General features: G+C 43.3%; 1 protein-coding gene across 1 annotated transcript in view; it reads left to right on the forward strand.

Moving 5' to 3' along the window:
* CASQ2 (calsequestrin 2) overlaps positions 1 to 13,205 on the forward strand; it is a 66,884-nt gene that overhangs the window by 20,735 nt on the left and 32,944 nt on the right. Inside the window, exons 3-5 of the mRNA XM_047868770.1 lie at positions 5,807 to 5,891; positions 8,595 to 8,695; positions 10,059 to 10,170. Coding sequence (XP_047724726.1) covers positions 5,807 to 5,891; positions 8,595 to 8,695; positions 10,059 to 10,170 — 298 coding nt within the window. The remainder of the gene's footprint in view (positions 1 to 5,806; positions 5,892 to 8,594; positions 8,696 to 10,058; positions 10,171 to 13,205) is intronic.

Below are 13,205 nucleotides of genomic sequence, written 5' to 3' on the forward strand. Positions count from 1 at the left end.
TGCCATGGGCTATTGGAATTCACAGAAAGGAGGCTGGAGTGAAAGATGAGCCTGGAGCTGGCTTTACAGCCAGGGGCGCCAAGGCTGGCAGCAGCTGAGAGAGCGCAGTGAGCTGGGCTGCGGGAGAGTGGGGAAAGGAACATATGAGCTGGAGATTTAGGATCGGAGCAAGGGCGACGCAAGATGTTGCCAAGTGCGAGAGGCAAACGATGTCCAGCCAGCCCCCATCAGCCTGGCAGGGATTCTCGGTCCTGGGGAGACTGGGTCATGTCAGGACTCAGCCCAGGGGGGCCCGGACTTTCACCACAGACGTTCTCCCCCAACCCAGTTTCACTGCTCTCTCTTGGGTTGCTGCCAGCCCCAGCCACCCTTGGCTCAGCCCATGAGGGGTGCTTGCGAGGGTTGATGGGAGCGATGACAGAGCTCAAGTGGGCAGGCTTTGGGCCTAATCAGGGTGGGAGGCGAGAGTGACAGACACTGTCGGGACTGTGCCAAGGAAGAGGTGGGCAGGTCTCAGCTAGTACGGGTTTCTGGCCCATCTGTGAGTGCCGGCTCTGTCCATCCATCCGATCCTAGGACAGTGACCGGCTATGCTTAGTTAAACAGGAAACCCAAGAAACAGAACTCAGCTTATCTGAGATAGCACCTCTCACTCATATAGGTTCAAAAGTCACATATAAATATCAATAAAGTAATTGGAGGCCATGCTTTTCATGCCTGGGTTTTTGCATCGGCCTAAAACCCAACAAAACATGGTGGCATATACCTAGGAGAGGTCAGTTAAAACTTCTGTTTCATTCTCATAGTTAATCTCTTATATTCTTACTATTATTAATATGTCTCTCCTATGCCTGAGGTAGAGGGGTCAACAGAGCCACACGTGGGCCTGAGGGTCACAGGTGAAAAAAATTACACCGTATCACTTTGGGATCAACTGACAATCATTTATAGCAGTGCTTTCTAGAGAGTAGTGTGAAATCTGCTGTGTCAGAATCATGAGTCGTGGTAGTGTGGCTTGTAAAAATGTAAACTTCTGAGCCCCACCCAACTCTGTTCTCTACTTTCTGGTGCTGAGGCTCAGGAAGCCCCATTTTAACTGGTGATTTAAATGCATGCTATACTTTAAGAGCCACTGCTAACGGCTCCTGCGGTAGGAGTAGGGAAACTTAATAGTATCATTATTAACTTTGCATGATAGACAAGGGGGCATTTAAATCAACATTTTGATGGCACTAAGTAGGACAGAGTGGCTTATAATGAAAACCAGAAAACTCTTTCAAAAACGACCTGGTCTAATGAATTGAATGCAATAGGCTAAAGCCAAGTGACTTTCCAGAAATATTAGCCTGTTTAAGTATTGCAGGAAAGCTCAAGATGAGTCATAACATAAACACTGATAATGATGTCTTTCATCCAAAACCTGCTTTCCCTATTCTCAGCCAAAATCCAAGAAAGGAGAGAAAACTGCCCTAGGGGCAGGTGGTGCCATTTGTTGCCTGCCCCTCCACCCCTGGTCACCAGGGACACTCCACAGAGCAGCTTCTGTGCTTCCCACCAATATCCTTAGCTTTAACGGAACAGAAGTAGCAGCAGAGAGAAAGAAAGAAAATGGCAAGGAAGAGTGAAGAGGCAAAGAAAGCCCTCAAACAAGTTATAAGAGGAAAGGAAATCCAAGGGAAAAGACAGAGATGCCGGGAAAAATGAAGGCAGATGCAGGAATGAAGAGAAAATGAGAGAAGCAACCACAGAAGAAGAAGTAGAGGGATTTACAGCACAAACTGCAGAGCCAAATAGATCCAGGATCACTCCACAGAGAAAACAGGAAATACTAAAGGGATGTGCACAAAGGGGCAGAACTGCAAAATGTGTGCAGCAAAAACTGATAGAACGGAAAGGAAAAGTAGACCAAGTCCTAAGATTGAGAACAAGGCGTAGATGTCTGCTTTTGCCACTTTTATTGAACATAATGCCGGAAGCTCTTGTCAGTGCCATAAGGAAACCCAAAAAAAGAAAGGCATACAGATATGGGGAAAAAATTGTCCCTCTTTGTGAATGACGTGATTGTCTACATAGAAAAATCCAAAAGAATCTGCAAAGAACAAAACAAAAACCTCTTAGCATTAATCACAATTCAGCAGGGTTGCAAGATACAAGATAAACATAGAAAAAGCAATTATATACCTATTTACCATCAATAAGCACATGACCACCAAAATTTAAAATGCTATTAATAATCACTCAAAACATTTAAATAATTAGGTATAAATCTAACAAGACATGCATACATCTTGTGTGCTAAAAATTACACAATGCAGATGAGAGAAGCCAAAGCAGATCTAAATAAATGGAGAGGCATACCATATTCCTGAGTTGGAGGACAACATAGTAAATATGTCACTTCTTCCCATGTTAATACAGAGATTTATTTTTTTTTAATTTTTTTAAAATGTTTATTTAGTTTTGAGACAGAGAGAGACAGAGCATGAATGGGGGAGGGGCAGAGAGAGAGGGAGACACAGAATCGGAAGCAGGCTCCAGGCTCTGAGCCATCAGCCCAGAGTCCGACGTGGGGCTCGAACTCACAAACCGTGAGATCGTGACCTGAGCTGAAGTCAGATGCACAACTGACTGAGCCACCCAGGCGCCCCTGATACACAGATTTAAAGATTCAATGCAGGGGCACCTGGATAGCTCAATGGGTTAAGCATCTGACTTCAGCTCACGTCATGATCTTGCGGTTTGTGAGTTTGAGCCCCATGTGAGGCTCTGTGCTGACAGCTTAGAGCCTAGAGCCTGCCTCAGATTCTGTGCCTCCCTCTCTTACTCTGCCCTTCTCCTGCTCATGCTCTGTCTCTCTCTCAAAAATAAACATTAAAAAAAAAAGGTTCAATGAAAATCCTAGAAATATTTTTTTATAATTAATAATTATTAATGTTATAATTAGAGACAAGATTATTCTAAAGTTTATATGGAAATGCAAAGGAACTAAACTAGCTAAAACAATTTTGAAAAAGAAGAATCATGTGGGAAGAGGCAGTCTACTCACCTTCAGAAGCTATTATATAGTTACCGTAATCAAGGCCATGTGATATTGACAGACATATGAGAGAAAACAGCAATAGATCCACATAATTGTGTCAAATGATCTGTGACAAAGGTGTAAAAGCAATTCAATGGGGGAGAGATGGCCTTTTCAACAATGGTGCTGGCCAAAAAACAAAAAAGAACAAGATAAATCTCACACGTTACTGAAATGTAGCTCAGAATGGTTCATGAACCCAACAGTAAAATTAAAACTATAAAATGTTTAGAAAAGGAATTAGGAGAAAATGTCAGGATATAGGGCTAGACAAAGAGTTCTTAGACTTAACACCAAAGGCACAATCCATAAATGGAGAAACCGATAAATTGGACTTCATCAAAATTGAAATGTTTTCTTCTGTGAAGGACCCTATCAAGAGGATAAAAAGATAAGCTACAGAGTGGGAGAAATGTTTGTAAACCACATCTCTGAAAAAGGACTAATATTAAAAGAGCTCTCAAAACTCAACAATCAAAATTAACCTGTTTAGTAAATAAGCCGAGACATGAATAAGGATTTCATGGAGAACGACATATAGATGTCAACTAAGCACATGAAAAAAATGTTCAGCCTCATTAGACATTAGGGAAATGCAAATTAAAGCCATAACGAAATATCACTACACGTCTGTAAAAATGGCTAAAATTAAAAATAGTGACAACTCCAAATTCTGGCAAGGAGGTGGAAGAATGAGACAGCTCATCACTGCGTTGCTGGTGGGAATGTCATGTGGTACAGCTACTCGGGAAAACACTTCGGCAGTTTCTTTAAACATTAAGCATGCAGTTGCTACACCCAGAAACCACACTCCTGAGCATATATCCTAGAGTAATGAAAACCAACCTTCACAAAAAGCCTGTACGTTAATGTTTATAGCAACTTTATTCATTATAGCCCCAAACTTTAAACAACCCAGATGTCCTTCAATGGATGAATAATTGACCAACTGTAATACTTCTATACCATGTAAATACTACTCAGCACATAAAAAACAAATGACCTTTTGATATACATAAGCATCTGGATGAATCTCCAGAGAAATATGATGAGTTAAAGAAACTACTCCCAAAAGGCTACATACTATGTGATTGAACTTAGGTAACATTCTTCAAATGAAAAGGTTGTAGAAATCTTTTTAGGGAGGGGATGAGTTTGGGAGAAAGAGGATGTGACTATAAAGGGATAACATGAGGGGTCCTTGTGGTTATGGAAATGTTCTGTATCTTGACTACATTAAAGCCAATGTCTAGTTTGTGATATTGCACTATCGTTTTGCAAGATGTTACTTTGGGGGAACCTGGGTAAAAGGTGCAAGGGATCTCTGTATCATTTCTTAGAATTGCACATTAATCTATAATTACCTTTTTTAAAAAGTTTAAAGAAAGGGGTGTCTGGGTGGCTCAGTCGGTTGAGCATCCGGTTCTTTTTTTTTTTCTTTTAAGTTTTTTTTTAACGTTTATTTATTTTTGAGAGAAAGAGACAGAGCACGAAGGGGGGAGGGACAAAGAGAGAGGGAGACACCAAATCGGAAGCAGGCTCCAGAGCCGGATGCGGGGCTAGAACTCACGAACCCGTGAGATCATGACCTGACCCGAAGTCAGACATTCAACCGACTGAGCCACCCAGGCATCCCTGAGCATCCGGTTCTTGATTGTGGCTCAAGTCATGATCTCACGGTTCATGAGATTGAGCCCCATGTGGGGCTCTGTGCTGACAGCATGGAGTCTGCTTGGGATTCTCTCTCTCCCCCTTTCCCTGCCCCCTTCTGGCTCTCACTCTCTGTCTCAAAATAAATACATAAACATTTTTTTTAATTTAAAGAAAAGTGGCATTAATGTTTCATGATCTCTCTAGTATCTCCTTCACTGTTTCTATTTAAGCTTCCATTCACCAGATGGCAGGACATAGATCTCTGTCAGTTGAGGGTTTCCCTGCTTCCTTAAATCTGAGTTTCAGGAAGATTCACGTGATGCCAGTCCTGTGCTGGTGTCCAACCATCTGTCCACCTAGGACCCTGCTGCACCCTTGTCACTTTTGGGGCTGATGGTTCCATTCTGGTCTTCTACTGGTTCTTTTTCTCAGTGGGCTGTGGGAAAGCATCAGAAGCCGTCTTGGGTCTATTGGCCAGATACACCCGGTGGGCATTTCAACTCCACAAGCCCAGGGGCTGAAGGAACCCAAGGATCATGCTTGAGTATTGGGGATACAGGTCTCCTTCATCTTAAGGTTCCTCAGCTTTTTCAGGGATGAGAGGGAGGATTTAGATGAGGCATGGTTGAGTGACCACAAAGTGTACCTTGTGATATCTTGTGTCCCCACCTGACTCCATGTTCGGTTGGTGGCAAGGGAAGGGCTCTGGGCCCATTGTCATGTACCTGCGGCTGTCCAAATACTCCTTGCTTCCTTTTTGATTTTTCTTTCTCTCAGTTCAAACTTGATCTACCTCAAGGGCAGAGGAGGGTGTGAGACAGTGGATGTACTTCCAAATCCTGTATCTTAGGTCTGGTCCTCATATTTTTTCTCCTAGGTTCTCAGAATTCTGCTAAACCATCCTTCTCCTGGGGGTATGGCATGGAATCTCTTTGTTGCTGCTTGAATTGGTCAGAGTAACAGGACGTATGGAGGATAATCTTCTTGTCGTTATGTCAGAATATTATCCCGTAACATATTGTACCATCTTTCTGCCCTTGGTCCCCTTACTGTCTGGCTTGTCTTTCCCTTCAGCTTGTGGCCCAGGTCCTGGAACATAAAGATATAGGCTTTGTGATGGTGGATGCCAAGAAAGAAGCCAAGCTTGCCAAGAAACTGGGTAAGTGGGACTTCTTTAGGCATACCAGGAAGAAACAAATGTGTCTTGAAAAAAAAAAAAAGTACAGTTTCATTTCTTCTTGCATGGTAACTGGACTATTTTTCAATTAATACAAAACAATTCTGCACACCTTAGTCTTGGGTTGGGGATGAGTTTCATGAAAGTAGTGAATGAATTGAATTGAATTGAATGATTTCACATGAATCATCAAATATATCTTTGTATCACCATAGAAATTGACATCAAAGAAGTCAAACCTTTCTTTTTAGCTCCTAGAACAGGCTAAAAGCCTAGCCTCTTCATCTCACTGCCATGGTTATCTCTCTGGAAGAGAGCAAATCTCTTCTTCCATCATCTATTATTTCCTTACCTCTTGGCTGAAGCAGCCAACACAAGATAACATTAATAGTAGTGACCCTGGGGTCCCAGTGGTTTCTAAATGTAAAGCTAAACCCCAGCTGGGCATTATCATTAAGGGCGAGAGGGAGGATTTAGACACAGCATGGTTAAGTGACCACACGGTGCATGTTGTGATCTCTTGTGTCAATACGTCACGCTCAAGTTCAAGTGCACTTTAAGACGCTCACAGCCCTAATCCCAAGGAGAGACAATATGGGTAGCTCCTCTGGTTTCCCAACACCCACACACATGTACTGCCCATTTTGCCTTTTCTGCATGACCAGTGAAGAATGGCTATTTAAATATAGCAGGAGCTTATAAAACATGACCTTTGAAGAAAGGTTAATTGGATTTGGGGTAGTAAACGCAGGGGGGAGAAAGATTAGTGGCTTCAGGTACACGAAGGTTCATTATCTTAGAGCATTACAAACAATTGTGCTCTATTTTATTTTCAAGAAGACCAGCTTTTTTTTTTTTTTAAGATTTAAATTTTATGAGATTGTATTTAGGTTAGACACAAAGAAGAACTCATGGTTATAAAACGATAGCAGATTATTAAGAATGTCTGGGGTATCTCTTTCCCTGGGGATAAATTAAGGAATATTTTCCCCCTTTGGTCGGGGGAACAGAGTATGTTAAACTGTTTCCCTAGTCAAAAGCAATTTAATGACTTGTTTCTCTGCCCCCAGATTCTATTGATACCCTAGTCTTCTTTCCCATTGCTTTCATGGAAAGTTGAATTTGAGAGAATTTCCAGTAAATTTAATTAGGGGAAAATACTAGTATTCCAGTGATCTAAGAATTTAGGGCGGTGGGAGGCAAATGCTGGACAAGCTTTTTATAAGAGTGGACCAGTGGGTATCCTCAAGTGGACAGAGCTTGAAAAATCTAAACGAACTTTTCTCTACATTCAGCCTGGAGGAATTGGAGCAGATTCTTTTGGACTGTTTGGCTCTCAGAGTTTACAGGACAGTGGTATTTTGTGAACCTGCTCTTTCTTCATCAACCTTCCTTCCGTTTGCCTGAGTTTGGTTTCCTATCAGGCTATGCCTGAACTACTACAAAAGTCTCCTAACTGGTTTCACTCAGAGAAAACTCCAACATCAGGACACTGGCTGATGTTCCCAAGTTACCCGTTGTTGTTGGTCATTGCTGGCCTCAAGGATACTTGACACCTTGACCCTTTAGATTTACAAATGGTGCTCCAGAATGTGTCTGGGGTTTTTCAGATGTGCCCTGGGACACAGCAGGCAGTGGGCCAGCCTCCTCTTCTCTAGAGGCTCTACAGGAGAGTTCCTTTGGAGAAAGCATTCTCCAGCTAATAGAGAGTTTGAAAACAATTTGTCTAAGGAATTAAGGATGCCATGCAGTTAGACTAAATGCCAGCCTGAGTTATTTAGCATTCCTGGAGGGAAACATAGTTTTCCAGCGAGCATTTGTTAAAGTGCATAGCATTACGCCAGCAGCAATGGAGGGCAGAGAAGAGGCAGAACTTTCCCTTGCAGCATTATCAGCTAACTGGGAAAAGATGTGCAGAATTCAGCCACGATAGAAAAGCAAGCCGCTCATTCTGGCCACGGACATTTATGGGGTGCCTGATGTGTCCAGGCTCTGTGCAAGCTTCTGGGGGTACCAAGGTGACAGTGGTCCTGCCTTTGGAGACCTTACTGTTCCAGTGAGTACCTGTAAATGAAGCTGAGAGAAGAGTAATGGTGGTGAGAGAGATTGGAGTGGCCTTCTTGAGAAAGATGAGTCCTAAGCCGAGATCCAAAGGAACTGACCAGGATGAGAGCAGGGTTGGAGGTCACTCCAAATTTGAGGAACCAGGAGAACATCTGTGTAAAGAACCACACTCTGTGACTTTTCCTTTACACACTCTTTCACATCAGCATGAGGACAAGAAGGAGGGAAGCACACAAAGAGAGCGGGTCTACCCAAGGGAGAATGTGAAGGGTAGGATTGGCACTAGGTCATGGAGGGACTGGAATGCCCGGCTAAAAGGAGTCAAGTGGGCACTGAAACATTTTATAGGGAGAATGAGGTTGGCAGCATATTTGGAAAATGAAAGCAGTGGTAGGGTAGAGAATAGATTTTTCTATCAAGTTAAAGTCCAGGTGGGGCCATTGGTTCTTGACTATTTCAATTTAAATGTGTACTTAGGGTGTCCTTTACAGGGGTGGTTTCAAGGGGAACTGATCCTGAGGTTAATGCTAGCTCCATAGATCTTGAGCCAGACTTCAGCCCGGGAGATGATTTTTCTTGCATCAGGATGACCTTGTCTTGGGGACTCTTTGTTTCTTCCAGGTTTTGACGAAGAAGGAAGTCTGTATGTTCTTAAGGGTGATCGCACAATTGAGTTTGATGGCGAATTTGCAGCTGACGTCCTGGTGGAGTTTCTCCTGGACGTAAGCATTTATGCACAGTGGCCCTGCTTGGAGCTGTTTGGGTTCAACTACAGGGGGATGTAAAACCCCAAAGTAAAAACAGAGAAGCTGGATAATCTGTCCTGGTCTAAGACAGATTCCTCATGCTTCACAAAAAACCTGGGAGTACCTACTTCACAGTGCTATTTTCTACTGGGAAGCTGGCCCTTAAGTTACCTTAGAAACTGTTTTATTAGTGACAAGAGGGTCACTAATCGGGATCGTGTAGGCAACACATTAGTTGTCTTAGCAGTTATACACCAGGAGCCCCTGATGCCCCCTTGGCTTTGCTCCAGGGCTTCTGGAGAGAGTGGGAAAGAGAGATGGGTAATCACTTAGAGATAGAATAACAATCAGCTGAGGGTGGCAAGACTAATGAGCCCCCGATATCATACTCCCTCTCAGCCACAGAAGCACGACACTATAGATCCATATGCTCAGGCAGATAGAGGAACAGACATTATAAAAATGTTATCCATAAATAAACTCACACTTTCAATAATAGCTGTGAAGCCGAATGCTTTCAAACAGATACCTGTACAGGTAAACGACATCTATGCTGGTGATTTCCTATCTACAGTGGCCTGTGGCCTGTGGCCTTTTCCTCACGGCCTCAAAAACCCAGAAAGAGTGAGTCAAAAGAGAGTTGAAGGCCACCTCCTGCAAAAAAGCACCCAAGAGTCTCTCGGCTCTCTCATGGACCCATACCTACAAGCCCTAAAAATGTGAAGGAGGCAACAGAAAACTCTGGGTCAACCCAGCACTGGCCCATCTCTGTCAGCCAAGTGGAGGCTTCTAGATGCACGTAATGGAAACCAAATTCAGCTACCTAGAAGCACAAATGGAAGGGCAGAGAGAGGGCAAATTTTAGACCTATTGACAAATCACAGGTAGTCTGCTTTTCAGAGTGTTGGTTTTGTCCTCCAGCTGACTCTTCTCAGGTTGGTTACAAGAAAGCCAGTGGCAGGAGCTGATACTCACATCTCATTCATATGCAATGGGAGGTAAGGGCGGGGGTGCGGGGAGAATCTGGCTTCCTTTGTTCTCTTTAAAAGAAAGGAGAACTTTCCCAAAGCTTTTAGCAAATCTACCCCGAGAGCCATTGGCCAGAATTGAGTCACAGACTATTCCAAACTCAATAGAGGAGGAGACAGAATTGCCCAGTCGACCTACTCCTGAGTTAAGTCCATTCCTCAGAAGGCGCTGCCGCTGTGCTCACTGGGGATGCATGGGGTCCACAGCTTCCTGCCAAAGTAGCTTACATGTGTGCCTGATTTCCCAACTGAGGAAGGAACAGTTCTCTTGTTGGAACATATTTCATACACGTGTTTGTGTGGCATTCTAGCTAATTGAGGATCCCGTGGAGATCATCAACAGCAAACTGGAAGTCCAAGCCTTTGAACGCATTGAGGACCACATCAAGCTCATTGGCTTTTTCAAGAGTGAAGACTCGGAGTGTAAGTTGTCTGTCAGCCCTATCTGGGAGTCTAAAGCCTAGATTCCCAACCAGATATGTTACATGTCGCCCATAAAGAAGATGGGCTATCAGCATATCCTGTGCTGGGTGGGATGGAGGGAGAATCTTTCTTGCACCCTCTGCCATGGGTGGGACCCATGTCCAAGAATTATGCAAAACAGGCAAGGATGCTGGAAGAGCATTAAGGTTGGGGCCATGTTCCCTGATCTTGAAGCAGGGAGGTGAGTGCTTTACAGAAGAGAGAAAAGTCTCCCTCCCCTTTTTCCACCTGGCCACCTACCAGTGGGACTCTCCGCTAAAATAAGTAAATAGTGGGCTCTCTCTCCCTGATGTTAACCCCTCCTGTGGTCACCGGTTGGAGAGCTTCTCAGTCACTTGGACAGGATTAGAGGAAAATTTGAGTAGGCAGGGCTTTGCAGCTGCCACACAGTGTGGAAAATTGCTGGCCAACCCCACAGCTGACCACCAAGGCTCCCTGCAACAGCACAGCTTCACCCTTGGGTATAATCCCTTTGAACGCGTTGTGGTCAGGTTTTGGGTGGGCACAGGAATGCCTCATAGCGCTACCGCCACCCATACGGGGGTGAGAGGGTAGAGAGTGGGAATCAGGAAGAGGAGGGACCAGCAAAGCTACTACTGGAGTACCTCTTTCCAAAGAGCTTTGGCAGCATGACCCAATGAAGTAATCCTTTTCTTGAAGTCTCAGCCGTGGAGAGAAGGAGAGTGATAGAAGGAGTGGGCATAACCATGGTAGCATTAGTGCGTGGGGGACATGCAAAGGAGGGCTGCTTATGATGTTTCTGGAAAGTCCAAAATATTTTGAAAATATTTTGAAAATCCTTTGCAAAGCTGTTACCCGTCTGCCAGCTGGCATCCTTGGTCTTTGCACCAACAACCTACCTATTTTCCCTCTCCCGTAACCAAACGTAACCGTTTTCTCATGTGTTATATAAAAGCCTCTCCACTCGCCCTCCTTAGCAGCGTGCCTGCAGAAGGTGGCTAGCCAAAGAGGTTTGCCCAGCTGTCCTTTGGGTGATTTCACTTCGATTTTTCTGTTTCTTTTAGATGCTGACTACTGTGGGGGTGCCCTTTCTACTCCCTTCTTCTTTCTCTTTAATTTCCTTCTATTTCACTTTCTCCTTTCCTGTCCCCACCCCTCCGTTTGTTTTGTCCTCTGTTTCTCTCTCCTCCATTAAGCTCAGGATAGCAGATAAGGAGGGAGGCCAGGCCCAGACTGGGATAAAGAGCACATCTTCCAGTTCCTATTCTCCCTACTAAACCAATTGACAAAAACAGCTTCCGTTAATAAACACACGTCATGGGCCAAGGCCTATGCCAGGAGCTCCATACAGATGCCTTCATTTCTTTCTCATGACTAGCCTGTAGGGTGGTTACCGTATTATCCGCATTTTAATGATGAGGAAATGAAAGGAACAAAAAGGTTAAAGTAACTCACTGTCACACAGCTAGTAAATAAACTGTACAGCCACGATGTCAGTCCTAGGAATCTGACTTTATAGCTGACACACTTAAACACTGTTTTGTACTTTCAAGACTTACACACTTTTTTCACGCCATGGCACACACAAAACGTGGGAATGCTTATACAGCCCATAGGAGTAAACTGGAAAGGATTTGGACTTAGTGGAAAAACAAAACAAAACATTCTTTTGCTTTCTTTATATACTACTACTGTTACCACTAATAATAATAATAATAATAATAATAATAATAGAAGAGAAAAGTTATCGAATATTGCATTGCATAAATCCTTCAAATAAAATATTTTTAGATTTTTGAGATAGCTTTTGAAACAGCAACATGCTATTCCCGGTGAAGGGTTTAAATGACCTCTTCTATTCTTGATGGTCACAGTTGACAAGAGACTTTGGATGGTGGCAAATGATAGGACAATGGTCATTGCTTTGTCTTTGATGGATGAGTGGTCTTTTCTCACCACTGAACAGAATTCAGGAAATCTAATCTCTAAACTATCCTCCCAAGGTGTGAGCGTTCTTTTAGCCCTCATGGCTATTACTTTCTTTTTCATCGATAAATGGAACATTCTTAGGATAATCTGAATAGATTTCAAATTCAAAGTTTTCCATATTACATATTTGAAAATAATGATGAAGGATTTCCTTACGAATACACAGATACTGCTCTCCTGGTCTTACCATTTTTTTCCCCCTGAAGATTCAAATAATAAAATCACTAGTGAGCCATTTCAATCTCCTTTGTAAGGCTGAATTTTTATCTTTAAATTGACACGGTTTGTCTTTAGGAATACCTGATACCAGACCAGGTTAATAATACTGATTATGATGATGATGAACACAGTAAAAAAGAGCAATCATACATTCATTCCATTGATGTTAGTAGAAAATACAAACATTGGAGTATATTAAATCAAAACCGAAAAAATGGACTATTTTACAGAGTGTCACAAACCAAAAAACATCACTGATGACGAACAAACGTGGACTTTGGTCACAATCACAACACCTGAGAAGATCCAGTGAGGAAGTCAGGGGAGTGGCCTCTCCAAGGCTGTCTTAGCTGTGATGCTTGCTGACGTCTTTGGCAGATAATTGTTCCAGAATACAGGAAGTTTACAGAGGGAGCCATGACTTTCAGATATAATACTAACTACTGTAGAATTTTGAATGGTTGTGGAAAGCACGTAGGAAGTTTATCACCACAAGAAAATGTATGTCTCTCAAGGCTGTTGTGACGCACCGGTTGCTACCACACACTGACTGAAAGCATCACGACGTTCTATCAGGCATCCACATCTCTTGTTTATTCTTGCCCTGCAAAAGAGGATGGAGTCCATAGATGGGGAAGCTAGGAGTTGGTAAGGCACCAAGGGAAGCAGTCCTGTATTTCTGCTGTAATTTGAGGGTGATTGGTCAGGGAACTTTAATGGCACCAAGAGCATTGGCTCTACAAATGATCCCAAGCCATCCTATAGAGCAAGAACGATGGAGGGACAATGGAGAATTGGAGGGGTTT

Source organism: Prionailurus viverrinus, chromosome C1 (assembly GCF_022837055.1).
Source record: "Prionailurus viverrinus isolate Anna chromosome C1, UM_Priviv_1.0, whole genome shotgun sequence".
Taxonomy (NCBI): domain Eukaryota; kingdom Metazoa; phylum Chordata; class Mammalia; order Carnivora; family Felidae; genus Prionailurus; species Prionailurus viverrinus.